Source organism: Fringilla coelebs (assembly GCF_963513975.1).
Source record: "Fringilla coelebs genome assembly, chromosome: 7".
NCBI lineage: Eukaryota > Metazoa > Chordata > Aves > Passeriformes > Fringillidae > Fringilla > Fringilla coelebs.
This window is the reverse complement of record NC_140035.1, coordinates 31,743,792-31,759,751: the sequence shown is the minus strand read 5'-3', so window position 1 is coordinate 31,759,751 and position 15,960 is coordinate 31,743,792. Positions and strand designations below refer to the sequence as shown.

Here is a 15,960-nt window from a genome sequence, read left to right as displayed (position 1 = left end):
CTGGAAAAGGACCCCTGAACTTCCAGGATGGCGGGGTGGTCAGAGACCTGCACTGAAGTGACAGGTAAAAATGGCTCTTGTCATGAGAGTTCAGCTCCTGCTCTCTGAGCTCAGGCAGGGCAGATGCAGCTCTGCAAGGCTGGGTGGGTCTGGGGCTCACAGCTCCTTGGGAGTGCAGCCTTCAGAGGCACTCAGGCTCATCTGCAGGTGAATCAACTCTGAGCCTCAAAGCAGAGTGCAGTGATTTTACTGACACATAGTTGGAGAGGATAAAATATTGTCATTTCCTACCACATGACCATGCTGAGTATTTACAGATAAGATAGGGAGCTTGCAAAAATATAGTGACAAGCTCAAAGCAAATGGGGAGAAGCAAAATTCTTTTTTGCTGAGTTTTCTATGAGAACATGTTGTTCTCACCATGCATTTGTTAGTAAGAGGATCTCCTGTTCTCAATTTTTAAACAGTTATTTACACTTCACATGAGGAAAAGTCTGTTGGGCCTTTCTCTGCAGTCAAAAGAACGTACTAGATGATATTTCATGTATCTTTAGTATGTCCCTTGGGCTGCATTGTTTGAAAAATGGAGTATGAAAATGGTGATACAGAAATACCTGCCACCATCCTCCTTTAAATTTAAATATCTCTCTTATGCAAGGAAGTATCATTTTGGACCTGCAATTATCAAGGCAGTGCATTATCTGCGCTGGTCAAAATCACAATGGATCTAGGAAAGGATATTCACTGCAGTACCCTGATGATGATGGCAATAAAGCAGCAGTGATAAAAACCCTTCAATCTTATCAACAAGGGAACCATTTTTGCCAGGTACCCCCTGTTCTTTCCTGTTGTGCCATGAAGCCAGATGGACATGCAGTGATTTCAGTGCATCACACCTTTCAGTTCACTGTGGGCCTGAGAACATAGCACAAAAGGCCAGGAAAAGGTAATAATTTCAGTGTCAGTTTTCTGAAGGCAGAAATTGTGTATTTTAATGTACTTCAGAGCATATTTTCTCCCTTTGTTGTAATTCACATTCTCCTGTAGATGTCAATTATTTGAGACTTGAAGGAAATTTTGATTCTCTAAGTGTTCCTTGCTAAACACACAGCTTGTCCATCAGAGTGCACAGCCACCTTGCCCTTGATTAGAGGACACACCCCTATCAAGAGTTTTAAAACCGGATGTTTTTTCTGCCTGTAGGTGATAATGCACTTTCAGAGGCTGCTTCAAATAAGTGTTGGAAAAGAAAGAAATGTATAGGACTTCAGCAAAGATAGCACAGAGCCCATACAGGAGAGCTACAATGAACAGAGAGTCAGCTGTTCAAATGCAAAGTGAGTTGGAAAAAACACAGATTCCAACTCATTTTGCATTTCACCAGCTGACTTCACATGTGGTTGTTAAGAAGAACAGTAATTTTCTTCTTCCCAGTGGTGAATGAAACATGCCAAAAAGGTGTTCCATGGGCAGACTGCCTGGATGCTGCTGGTTTGTGAAAATGACAAGTCCTAGTTCAAGGAGTAGGTGGAAGCAAGCAGGGAAATTTTGCTTCTTAAGTTTTATTTATTTAATGGTGCACACCCACCTGCATTTAACCCAAACTCACACTAGTCTTTTATAATTTAGTTCCAGTTCAGAGGGAACCACTACTAGGCTAATCATTCCATAGATTGTTGCTTTCAGATGCAACCAAGGGCGACATTATTGAGAAAGAAAGCATTTTCTTTTTTTATTATTGAGAAAGAAAGAATTTTCAACCTTTAAAAAGGTCATGCTCAGTTCAGGACTGTTAGGATGGTCTGGATGTCTTATCCAAACTGCTCCACTTAAATCTATGGGAACTTTGCTATCTAGCCTAGACAAAGGAGGCAGTGTTTAATTATACACTCAATACCTCTGACAGTAAGTATTCCTTCAACAGAAATAAGAATGTTTCTTTGTCTTGGCACTCATTGTTGGGAACTGGGCTGGATGGCTAAGGAATTCATCGTGTAGAATCACTGTAGATAAGGCCAGATGGTATCATGTTGTGCATAAAAGAAGGGAAATTAAAGAAAGAGAAGGCAAAAGAGATATGTGGAGTTGCTACCCCTTCCTTTCTGCTAAGTGGGTTGTATCCACTGCTGCTAATGGAGGAAGCCCCAGGCCCCCTCTTAATTTTTTTATTTTTTTTTCCCTCATCAGCATGTCGATGTCTGGAAAACCAGTGGGGAAGGTCTGCAAATAGATGGGTGTGCAATTTGTCTTTATTCTAAAGTCTTCATTCTAAAGTACAATTCTTTTCCAAGGACAGAAGAGAGACTGTTTTTGGAATTCTTCAATCAGAGACAGTCCCTTTCTGTACAAGCTTTTCTTTTATTCACTTTCTCTTTGGTTTGTGCTTTTTTTGTTCAGTTTGTTTGTTTTGTTTGTTTTTGTAACACTGCTCTATAAGCTTTGCATGCTAACGTTGTCTCTGGTCAGAATCACAGAATGTTCTGAGCTGGAAGGGATCCACAAGGACCATTGGGTCCAACTCCAAAGGGAATGGTCTGTCCAGGGATTGAGCCCATGACCTTGGTGTTATTTGCTCTCAGTGTGCTCTGTATTTCAGTAATTCTATGCTTTATTTATTTTATGCTTCTGCAGAATTGGGAATAGGATAAATTCTTAGATTTGTCTGGCTTTCAATTTGCAACCGCCTCTGCATGTAGGAACTGATGGGGATTCCTGCTCCCATCAGTTGTTTCAACAGCACTAAAAGGCAAAAACAAGGAGTGCTTGAGGAGAAAGTCAGAGATTCCACAGCTCAGCAGGGAGAGTCCAGCCAGACAGCAGCTCTGTGAATTCTTCCTTGCAGGAAGGAGCAATGCCAGTTATCCCCCAGTGCCAGAACAACTTTGCCTTGGAAATGAACGAGGTAAAGGCTCTCTGAGGCTGCACCTCCTTCATCCCTGTGCCATGAAACTCAGGGAGTGCTGCTGACTGCCCCCCTGCACTGCTCCTGGCACAGCTGGGAAAGGATGCTGGGCTGGAGCAGTTTCCATCTCCAGTTTGCCCCTTTGGAGATGGCTGCTGGAAAGGAAAGCATCTTGCAGAGCACAGATTACTGCTGGGGCCTGGCCTTTGGTAAGTACTAAGAAATGGGAGGAAGATTTTATTGGAAATAATAAAAATCATAAAAAAGTGCTGGAGAAATACTGAGACCTGAGGTGATGGGACAGACAGTAAGATGTAAAACTCAAAATGTTTTGCTGAAATTTAAATAGAAAGTATATTTTACCACTTTAAATGATTGTACTTCTAAAAAAACCTCACTTTACGTGGCTTAAAAGATAAAAATATTTTTCCATTATATAATGAAAACATAATTATAAATTGAAAACATAATTATAAGTAGTGCTGTTGTTGCCTGCGACAAAAACATATTTAGAGAGTTTTGCTACTAGCATGTTTCTATTTTTGCTTTCAATATTTTCATTATTTCTGTGAAAGCTTCCTGATTGAACCTTCTTCTGTCAGAATTTTTTACACATGAATTACAGATCATTCTAATAAGCTTTTTAATTACAGCTAGAGAAGACTGTTTAGAGCACTCCTGACTGTTAGAAACAAGTCCGTGTGGGAAAAAATAGGAGGTAATTAGCTTTGCATGAAAAATAGCTGCTGTCATTTTCCACTGACAGAAGGAAAAGGAAACAATTTCTACATCTCACAGCAAATACACACTTGGACTGGAAAGGACTGTTTGCTCAGAGTCCATACCTTGAATTTATCTGAAATTTAACTAGTTTGACTACAGGTGTTTGCTATGAAAACTTTGAAGGCATTGATATTCTAACTTTCGAAATTCTTGTAGCAAGTCATCATCTTGCATCATCTGGATAAAGAGTATCCCAGTTATTTTAAATGGAGATGCTTTTTGTAAGAGGGTTGGGAATTGAAAAACAAGGCACTGTCACTGCAATGTGCTACAACACATGGAACAGTATAGATAAATAATAAACTAGTAAAAAGAAATAGTGAAAATTTAAAAAAAATAGTAAAATAGTAAAAATAAACAAATAATAAACTTGAGGAATCTTCAGGTCATCTCAGAGAGCTCTTGCTGTGAATTTTCTTGTTGCAGATCCTGAAGTATCTCTGGTGGCTGAATGCCTGCAGGCTCTGGAAGCAAACCCTGGAGTCAGGAAATTCTTACTGCAATCATCTGCCCAAACTATGCCAGAAGGAGCCAGTGCTTGAGGACAGCTGCTGGAGTCCAGCTGGCACACCAGGATGGGAGTTCCTTGTGAGTAACAGGAACAGGTCAGATATGGGCCCTGCTCTGTGGCTGCAAAAGCCTCCAGGACACCAGTGCTAAATGCACTTTGGGGATCTCTACTAAATGTGCATGTATCTGGCTCCTGTTCAAGGCTAGCTAAGGAAAATGGGAATAAGCATTTGTGTTACTAGCTATTCTCTGATGTTTCAGGTCTACATCCAGGGGAGTGTAAGGGACAAAGTCATTATAATTTCTCTAAGACTATAAATATGTGGTTTGAAAGGTAGCAATGCTCTGCTTTGAAAACTTTTTATAACACATTAGGCACATTACAGTTCATTCTGCTTTTTGTCCCCTTTGCTCTAATTCCCTCATATCTAGCAATGTTTTTTTATCATCATGTTTATTGTGTTAACTCTCTGATAGCCATTACTGTTTAGCGCAATCTATTTTTTTGTAGCATCTAAATATTGTTCCCTACTAATTCAGTATTTTGTTTTCTTAAATATTTATATGCAAAGCTACTGAAGATACAGTGGGCTGTGACAAAATGGAACAGCTGTCTATGGCCTTCACTGTGTCAGACACCACCACTTTACAGTGATCCCTACCCAATGCATGGAGAACCTTTGGGAGGAGTTTCTCTGCTACAGGCAAACGTTTGTCACCTTTCATTTGCAAATATCAAGGTAAGGAACCAAGCAAATAGATGAATACTTGTGTTCAAGCCAGTTTTTCTCCTCTGCTAAATTGTGCATGGCTTATGATTATGTATTTGCTGTACAGCTTTGGGATTCCCTGCTGGACTCTGCCCCAAGCACTGGCCATGGGCCCACTGGCTCCAAACCAGATCTCTGCATAGAAGGGTTTGCTCCTTCACTGGGAGAACTCAGTTTACCTTGCCTGCATCCACCAATAAAACTTGGATTCACCAGACAGCACCAGCACCTCTGGGCACTTTTTCCCTTGTGGCAATTTTTCATTTTGATACTGATTGTGAAACCTGAATTTCCAGGAAAGATCCTTCATCTTAAGTCAGGAGTTAACAATAGTGTATAAGCACTTTTCAGAAAACAGGCTTTGATTTTTTTTTTGTATTTGCATTTTGTTAAATTCACATAAAGCAATGGATTAAGCATCAAAGGAATTAGCAATAATCATATGATCTTTTTCTCTTTGTAAGAGTTTTTATTTAGAGTGGTGAATCTTGTTGAGGGGAAGAAAACTTTGAAGTAGTCATTAGAAGTACAGGCTGAAAATATATTTAAAATTTAGGGAGCAGTGATAAAACTGAGTTTAATTTAAAAAGAATCTTGTATTTCATTTACCTCAAAAGGAGCTCGAACTCCATGTGGATAAATTGGAGTTGTTCATATAGGGAGTATGGTTTAAAAGATGCTAAAGAGCTCCAGCTGTAGGGTGTTTTACTGACAATTGTAATTATAAACAGGGGTCTGTCACTGCTGCACTTGCAGTCAGACTCACTTTGGAATGGATTTCTAGTTCAAAATGAATTTTGTATTTTCTTGGCACATGGATTTTCAGAGTCAGATCATTTTCAAAAGCTAAAACCTTGCTTTAGAACTTTGACATCAATGGTGACTGTCACAACAAGAACATGCAAGAACATACACTATTGTAGTAATTGGAATATTTTCAAATGCCATCATCTTTGTCTCTTGCAGAGAGTGGATCAGGATTCTGTGCCAATATTGATGGGATACAGGTAAGCTTGTTTCAATTATTGTGAGGCTACTTATGAATAAGAACACTTCCTCTTTTAAAATGATATAGAAAGTGTAAGGATCACAGTTTAGTCTGAGGGGGTTAGGATGCTGGGTTTCATTTTGCTGTTTAATTGCTTTTGGCCACCTATGCTGCATTGGAAAATGCTACTGTAGCTGTCAATCATTTATGTTCCTTCTCTACTGCTGTGTGTGAGTTACAATAAAATGTTGTAAGGAGCAGCTTTTGGATTTGGGGGATTGGATTTACTTCTTCTCTACAGTTCCTTGTATAACAGTACAGAATAATTGTTAAATGGACCAGATTTAACTCTGTACATACAGAGAATCAGGAAGTGGGAATATTATTAGAGAACTGAAGGAACAGATGTAACTTAGAGTCTGTAACAATTTCCACTGCCTGCCAGTCCCAGCAACTGGAGTTAAAAAAAACCTACCTGCAATTACAGGTTGCTGGTTAGAAGTCATGAAGTGAGGCAGGAGATAGTGCATTTTTTGGATGGATATGGGTACACTTTAAATAGGGGCAATAGGCAGACAGCAGTATTAACACCTAGTATTTAAGATCCCCTGGTGGTGTTAAATATTCCTTGGGTTTTTATTTGAGCTCAGGTTTGCTTATCTACCTCCACCTCAGCTGAGGGGATGAAGAAGATGGATACACTCAATTTAGTCTCTGCTCTTAGTTCCTGATGAAACAGACATTTTGGCTTAATGTAAGTAAGTATTAATAACTTTTTATTAAAAGGTGGATTCAGAAGATAAGAAATAGGAATATGAAAGTTTCAGGTCAATAATTTTATGTCCAGTCATCTTACATTATCTGTACAAACTTCCTCCAGAAATTCAGCACTCTAGTATTAAATGTAAGTATTGAAAAACACTTAAAACCACAATAATTGTTAGTAACTCTATGTAATTACTTTCTCCCTGGGTTAATATTTAACTACCACAGAGTTAAGACATCTGTGAAAGCCAATTTAGATCAGCTTTGTTATATTACAGCACAAGAGAGATGAATAAATGGAGTAATATTTTATTGATCAGAAACAATACTTTTCTCAGCAATTAAAATGCATGATTCATATGAACAAGGTGAAAATGAAACAACCAAAAAAATAACTTCACATTTTTTCCATTTTCTTCTTAGTGTAAGCAATAAATACAATGCCATAGCTTCTATTAATCTTATTTACATAGTACAATAAATGAATGTTGCCTGGTTGCCAGCCCAAATGTTTCTTGACATCAAAAGGAGTATATGTTGCAGCGTTTCTACAGCCAAATACTCTTGTAGATCACCACCATGAAAAACTGAATAATAAAATGCCAACATTAAACAACCAACTGAGGGACCCTGCAATGCAGCCATCTATTAATTGAAGACAGTAGCATTAAAAATAGACATTTTCTCTCATTGAATCATAACATGCTGGTGTTACAGATAAAAAATATAAGACAACTATTGCTTTAGCCCCTGTAGGTTGATACAATAAATCCTCACTAAATGAAAAAAAAAAAAAGAAACAGCAACTACTAACAGGTAATAAACAAATAATCTGCATGTTCAAAGGAATCTCACGGCCCAACCAAGAGAGAGTTTACTTTCATCCCAGAGAAGACAGCTATAGACTATAACAAAGTAGAAAAGAGCCATGAGAAATCAGCATAAAAATTTGATTTTAACTTATGGTGACAGAAAAACATTTTAAGAAGCAGACCCTTCTCTTAGCTGTGTAGAAACTGAAAAAAGGTGAGGTAGGAAGACAAAATAAGGAATTGGTATTTTCCAATGCAAATTAGAAAACAGATTATCTAAGCTCAGCAGGAGAGGGGAAATACAGCTCTGCTATACCATATGCCCCTTCACAGCCAGAAAGCTTTTCTTGCACATCCAGCTGGCTGTGTTTCTTTTCCAAAGTGAAGATGGGGAGGTATGTGCCTAGAAGGAAACTGTGATTGTCCACCTAGAATCAGGGTAATTTCTGTAAAAACAATTTTCTCTCCTAAATTATAACTACATTTCTCTAATAGAAATATATATTAAATGACAAAATCTGCAGTCTGTTAAATTTGAACTGCCTCTCTGAGAATGAAGCTTAATTACAGTCAAATACTGTATCACACTCCAAACCAACATCTATTTGTTAATTAAAACAACAATCCACCAGGTACCATGAAATAATTGTCTAATAATGTGCCATAAATGGTTTACAGCACATTTAAATGGACAGACACCTGTCTGGGCTTTGAGCCTCAGTGGTACCTGCAGATTGTGTAAAGGAAACTCAAGACAGATTTATTTATACCAGCTGATGATCTGGTCCCACAATTGTAAAGCTGCTACACTGGAGCAGGGATTCTCTGCTCCACTGCTATCTTCAGAACATGGCACAAATGTTAAGTTACACCAAAGATCAGCAAGCAGAGTTGTAATAACCTCTAGTAATGTTGTAGCAGACATTGTTACTGTCACTCTTAAATTTTGAGAGACTGTGACATCTGATTGCCAGATCTCCCACTACTCTACACAATCGAACAGATTCTTCAAATCATCCCTATCAACTGACCAGACAGCCCTGCAGAAGAGATCTTCATTTGTGCATCCTAGCTGAAATTCTATATTGTGAAACTGTATCAATAATAAAACACTTCCTATATTCAAACTCCAGACATAAGAACTGTAAAAAAAAACCTAAAGAAAGGTGCAAGTGGCAGGACCTTGCCCCATCCTGCTAATGTTTTCTTTGTAAGTACAAAGCATTAAACACCTTATGAAGTCACAAAGTAATCAACACTGAAAATTACCTAGACACTATTGAAGCATAGAGAGAAGCTCCTGACAAAAATGTTTAAATGTCAAAGTCAAGATGGCTTGTATACAATAATTTTGTATGCAAAATTATTTCAAACTGGTCTCAGAAAGAATTGTCTTCCAATTTTTTCACTGAACTACATTCATCAGTAATATGTTCATTAGCAAAACAGTTCCAGCATCTACTTTTTCTTCTGCCTAATTTTGGCTTTTCCCCACTTCAAGTAGACTTATCTGCAAAGGAAATGTATAAATTTTTTTTCTTACATTTTTAATTTTCAGTGAACTCACTCGTTTCATGCCCTCATTCTTGAGCATTTTTGTCATTTCACCTAACAAAACTACTATTTCTTTAAAGCATAAAGATTTAAGAAAAATATAAGTTTCTATAAAGACACATTTTCTCAAGACCTTCCTGACAACCTCCAAGTTCTCAGTGAGACCTTTATGCACCAGCAGAACCCAAGAAACAACATATAAATTACTGGTCTTAGCTAATTAACTGAGACAGAGATTCAGAATCAACCAATCCAAAGCGATATTGAAATTCTCAATTCATGAAGTTTTTAACCTTTATCATACAAAACTTATACTGGATTTTCCAAATAATGAGAATTACTATCATTGGTTTGCTTGGTTAGTCTGAGTCTCTTATACTGGCATTAAAGGTAGTATATCATGTGCACTGTGCTCAGTCTTGCACACTCACCTCAGACAGCAAAAACAGCCACAAAATTAACCCAAACTTTGCCCCAAGAATGAAGGAATAAGTTATCAAGCATATGGCCAGGGAAATGCATCAAAGTAAAATCAGAACAATGCCACAAGGAATTCTGTACATGATCTTCTCCAGCTGAGTAAATTCCTTAAGCACACAATGCAGTTCCACCAGCTGCAGTTACTATGAGTGTCTGGAGGGACTTACAGTGACTCAGGTTACTCCTTTGCTCTCTGGCAGTGAGGCCTCATCAGTCTTGTCTTTGTTAAATCCAGAAGAAACTTCCATACAATTCAGGAGAAGGAGACACTTCTGAATATCCTGAAAAAGCTTAAATAAAATTGCTCAAATCTTGGTGCAAGATAGTACATAGCAGTACAGAAGTACATGAAGGCTCACACTGGAAGTGGTGTAAAACAGTGGGAAGAAAATGAACTGGCCAAACCAAAGCAAAACATCAATCTCTTTAACCAAAACAGCAGTATCTATCTTTGTATCTGTTACCTTAGACTACCTGTCAGGCTTTTTTGACAGCCAAACAAATGCTGGACCAAAAAAAGAACCTGGAAAACTTCTTGTTATTATTGCACCTACTTAAACCATTTTGCTTTGCTCTATTTTAGGTTGAATTAAGACAACAGAGTATGGTACTTACACTCTAAGGTTCTATAGGCAAACGAAGTGGCTTCAACACAGCACAGTCTTATACAAACTTCCAAGAAAATAAGAAATCCTTCATTGATTCCCTTTGTACAAAAATTTGCCAACTTTGTCTACACAGTAGAAACTGAAGAGGCAAAGTTTGTATCCCTATATAAATGCACATACATATATAGATATATATATGTACAGATGTCCATACTGTACAGATACACAAACACAAGTATATACGCACGTGTGTATACACACACACACGCATATATACATGAGAAGCGCGTTGGTTTAGTTTGCATCATCCAGGAGAAGAACACATCCCAAGGTAGCTGAGATCTTCTGGCCATGAAGTCACTGGATCAGCTGTGGATCGGCACAAGGCACGGGGCAGGGGCAGCCCCTCAGCCATAGAGCTTCTCAGTCTTGAGTGCCACGCTGTCCATGTCGTGGTAGCCCTTGCCGTTGAGGTGCTCTCCGGTGCAGTCGTGGCCGTAGCCGTAGCCCTGCACGTCGCTGATGGTGGACACGGTGTAGGAGGCCGTGCGCATGGCATCCGAGTGGCTGAAGCTGTGCTCAAACTGGATCTTGTACTGGTTCCAGTGCCTCCTCAGCACTGCCTGCACCTGTGCCCCAGACAAAGCAGAAAGCACGTAAGCCACGGCTCAGGAGCCTTGTTTGTCCCTTCGTTCTTTGTCTCAGCAAGGCTCAGCAATCCCGGGCAAGGATACCAACCTACACGCCATTTAGCACTTGAGGCGTTCTGAATTATTCACCACTTAGGTAAGCATCATTTTTCAGCAAATTTGGTGTGAAGGAATGGCATTTTACAATTGTAGTGCACTAGCTGCTCAGACAAAGCACAGCTACAGGAGGAACAGCAGCCACACAATTTTCTGCTTCCCCCCCTGTGAACTGCAGTCCAGGGTAGGAGAGATCAGAAACAGAGGTGGAAAAAGTAATTTCTGTTCATCCTTACTTTCAAAAGGTCACATCCTCAGCATCTATAAATCCATTTACTCTCAACAAACCATAATTTACATTTGCTGTAATCAGTACCTGATTTTGGCACAAGTCAGTCTTTTGGTCTTTTGGCAAAAGTCATTACATGATTTTGGAACAAGTCAGTCTTTCCCAATTTCTGGCCATACCTTAAGCAAATGACTAGAAGGGCAAATTCCTGAACTCCACATTTCTAGCAGAGTTAAAAATAAAGCTGATAAAATAGCTGAAGGCCCCACTGGTTTACACATGTCCACTGAAAGGATGTGATGTTTGTCATGGCCTTCCTGCCCTCCAGTATGGTTAAACACCTGTGCAGAGTGGAGTGACGAAGTATCACATTCATGAAATTCCCACAGAATTAGTCTTTTAGGGCAGATGCCAAGTGGGGAATCTAACAATGGTAATAGCTCCTGTTGTTGCTTTTTCAAACATTTTTCTACTTTAAAAAAAACTGCCTACGGGTCATGAATATTTAATTTCCTTTTCAGCCAAACTTTGCAAAGAAAGCAGTCCTAACTGCTAACCAGTGAACAGTGACTGCCCCAGTTAATTGTTTATATTGTGAGTAAATATTTTTAGGATTTTCCATATGTCTTCAGGGTTTATATTTGCTTTCCATTTCCCTCACACAATGGCTCCTTTTGTCTAATTTTACTCTGGCTTTAATCATGAAAAATAAAAATAAATACAAGAAAAGGGATGTAGTTTTTAGACTTCCTGCAGTCTGATATCAGAAACCTTTGTTTGAAGGAGAACTTCATGTTTCTCAAATCCTTCACAAGGAAATGTTAAAGTAAGGAAAGAAGTATCAACCAATTAACATAACAAATTAGCATTTTAGGGCAAAAGAAGTGCTTTCTTACTGTTCAGAAAAACTTTCTAATCCAATCCAAACATCTAAAAACAAATCTTCAAACACTGAGAAATCAATGATCTTAATACTTTTGAGTTTCATATCTTATTGCTTTCCATATCAAAATTGTGCACTTTTTCAGAGCCTAAAGGCTGAGTTCTTGTTTCAGCATGGGAAGTTTTTGATTAATTATTACATGCATTGCATAGAACTTTAGAATAAAGCAAATACAGCACCTTAAGTCTTTGCACAATTTGAATCCATCTCCTGTAATCTATCATAAAGCCAAGACAAGGAGCATATTCAAAATTCCAGCTTTTCCAAGAGGGAAGCTTGGAATTTAGTTTGGAATCAATCAATCTGTGTTCATCACTAAGCTATGTGCTATTTGTTCTCCTTTCACAGTCAGTTACTTCAATAAGCTCAGAGTTTAACGTAGACACACATGCAAAAAATTACACATTGAGCAATTTTCACTTTAGACAAGACAGGCTGGAGGTGGGGAAAATGCCAGCAACTGGAACTAAATGGCTTAACAAGGTCAAAGTAGTCTCTTGGCAGAGCTGGGAGATTAACTAGGCTTGCCAAATTACACACTCCACTCCTCTCCCACACTTCTCCTGGTTCCTTCAGTAACAATTGTTCATCTTATTTTTGCTTGGTAATAGCATTCGTTGACCAATCTAAAGGATTCCATAGCTCCTGAGAGCCACCAGCATCCCTGCAAGTGTCCTGGGGCTAGTTCCAGGGGAAAGCAGTCCAGCTGCTCCATGCCAGGGACAGAGAGCTATATAAAGGGTTTCTCTATGGGTAAAGGGCATTTCCTCTCTGCCTGCCCCAGTGCCCATCACGCTCTTTTCATGCATTTCTAACTGAGCCATTATTCCTGGCATTCTTCCCAAAGCCTCTCCATCCCTGCTGAATCAGGACTGCACCCCTGTGCTGCTGTGTGTCTGTTCTTGGAGGGTCTTACATCCTTTCATCTGTTGTGAGTGGCTTTCAGTCTTCTCTAACCTTCCAATCATTTATAGAAAAAAGATAGGAAAAATCAATTACAATTCCTCTGTTTAGCAATACGTGTGTCTGCCCACAAAGTGAGAACAGAACTTTTACCACTTTCTCCTCAGCTTTGAGCAGTGGCATGGAGCTGTAAATTCAGCTCAGGAGGGGTAGAACTTTGTAACTTTGTCACAAGAAAGGATATTAAAGCATTGAATGAAAAATATTATAATAATGTAATTGTGTTTCTCAGTCATTAACAGAGATGCTGGTCCCAGCTGGAAGAATGTTTCATTCTTTCTCACCTTATAACTTAATAATGGCTGGATTTGATGAGTTTGCAGGAAGGACTCCTTCCAGCCAGCCCTATAAGACTGCTAGCTTGATGTTGGATATCAGACAAATTAAACAGCTCAGTAGCCAACCAGGAGAAAAAAACCCAAAAAAACCAAATCACAACACGGCCTCATGTATCTCATCTATTGTACAAGAGATTGTATAACCTTACAAACCTGAGACTATGCTCTTCATGGCAACATTTCTGTGGAGCAGTGAAATGAAAAGAAAAAAGCAAACAAACCCCACAAGGCTTACACAGATCATGTAGGTCATTACAGCACCTGCTATTAAAATTTCAACAGGAATCTTCCTACTGGTTGATCAGAGATGTGGGGCAAGCTTCTCCTCTGACCACAGCCTGTATGACCCCAAAAGCCACTCCAGGCCATCTGAAGCTGGCAAACCTGATGTGTTGAGAGCATCCTACTGTGGGCTGCTGGCCCATGAGCAGACTGACTGTGAGTGTCCTTGGGGAAGCCCTGACACAGAGGATCCAAGCTGAAGGGCTTGCACATCCACCCTGTCTGGAGGAGCTCTGTGGCCAGCAGCTGCAGTGCCTGTAAGAACTGGATTTGACAGGCCATCCCTGGCTGCTCTGCTCAGCAAACTGGAGATGTTCCTTGGCTACAGTCAGCAGCACATACCAACTATTTTTCTTACATTTCTTAATTCATCTTCACTGAAGTTCTATCCTAGCAGATTACTTTTGTTCACTTTTTGGCCAGAAGTGTCTTGCTTGAACAGGATTTGGCTCCTGATATTTGGTGCAGAACACACTAAAATGTACAGTAACAGGCTAAGACTTAGAAAGAAACTAGTGCTTTTAGCAGTTTTTAGTTGCTAATACCCCTGTTCTTCACCCCACTTGCTGGGGCTAGAACCTTTTAGGAGACAAAGGAGAGATATTTTTTCTGTGCTGGCATTTTTCCCTACCTACAATTTCCCCCCTTGCATTTTCTTACTGATACAGTTGTTTATAAAGCACTATGTCCTTTCTTGAGCAAGGTGTACTGAAAATCATTTTAAAAAAGCAAATAGTGGTCACCTAAGCACTGAACCCAAAAGTGGTTTAAAAAGGATAAATTTCCACTCTCTAGAGAGCAAGTACAGACATTTATGTTTAAATGAGTCAAGGTCTATGGTCTAAAAATTGACTGCCTAAATTAGTAAATGTTAAAATACCTATGTCCTCCTTTAAATATTATTCTGATATATTCTTTAAATATTACTAGATATTCAAGCAGTGATTCACTTACTAGCATTTGTAGGAGTTGTGGAAGAGCTCATCTTTTACCCCTGATGAGCCCATGGTGAATTTAGAGGATGACTCAGTTTTGGTTTTTCTTACACAGCAGAAAAGGATATGTTAAAAAATATGAGTTTGTAACAATAAAATATTAACAGATACAGGAATAGATTTCAAAATAAATCATAATTTAAAATGAAAAGCAGCCTTGGAAGAGGCACAAGGATGAAGACAGAACTGAGCAGTGGACAAAATTGTTTCATAAAAACTGTAGAAATTTCAAGGTTTTCCACCCCTCCTCCTTAATTTTCCACTGGAGCAGAACAAACTGATTTTTTTCAAAACACCTGTTTTTAGAAGGCATTCTGAACTATACTATGGCATTGTGAAGGCATCCTGAGCTTTCTGCACTGCAGAAGGGAAAGAGTGTGTGAGATGCCAATGCAGAGTGAGGGCAGTGATCAGATCCAATCCAGAACAGTTAATGACGTTCTTGCTTTGAAGTTAATGTATGAGCAGGGACTTGAACCTGCATCTACTCTATGGTAAAATCAGATCAAGGCCCCTGCCCCATACAAAGCCTATCTTCATATTTTCTACCTCCTTGGAAAAAAAAAAATCAGTGAGACTCATGCATTTGGGTGGGTGGGGGACACACAACAAAGACACACAAATAAACCTTCAAAGCCCATGGTAATTTCATTGCAATTCTGTCAGCTTTGGACTTGGGAAGAGAAGGAAGGGCAATCTACACTAATCAATTCTAGCATTAGTGAAATATTTACCTTTGAGTAAAAATTACTGCCCAAGAACACTATAGAAACACACTGGCACAATTTTAGATAAAAAACCCCTAAGGGTTCAGTCTGAGGAAAACATCTGGTTACTCCCAAATTTCTGCTTACAGCCTACACTGTAACAACACTAAATGTAGAACAAATGAGCAAACAGATGTGTAGGAATAAGTATAGCATTGTAATTGTTCCTCTGCCAAAAGTGTTGGCAAATTACCAGTCAGTTTTTCGGTGGGGGTAGTTTTGTTCATTTGTTTTGGGATTGCTGGGATTTTATTTTATTGTTTTTTGCAAGCAAGAGCAACATTACCAATTTCAGACATATTTTTTTAGCCTTCCTACTACTTTGATCTCTGACACTAAGCCTCTGGAAGTGTACTCTCTACAGCCTGGGGCAAGAGTTTCTACATGAAAGTCATCCTGTGCACTCCGGGGACCTTGAGCTAGCCAAGATAACAGCTCGTTAGCTTCAACCGGATCAATACCATCTATTGCTGAAACCTGGCACAATCCTCTCATGTCAGAATAAGGTCTGTGCTTGGAACTGGC

At 39.1% G+C, this 15,960-nt stretch overlaps 1 protein-coding gene across 1 annotated transcript in view; it reads right to left on the bottom strand.

Annotated features, from left to right (window-relative positions):
• Positions 1-6,708: 6,708 nt before the first annotated feature.
• Positions 6,709-15,960, bottom strand: part of CALCRL (calcitonin receptor like receptor) — a 62,789-nt gene continuing 53,537 nt past the window's right edge. The window contains exon 13 of the mRNA XM_084209498.1: positions 6,709-10,801. Coding sequence (XP_084065624.1) covers positions 10,580-10,801 — 222 coding nt within the window. The 3' untranslated portion in view covers positions 6,709-10,579. The remainder of the gene's footprint in view (positions 10,802-15,960) is intronic.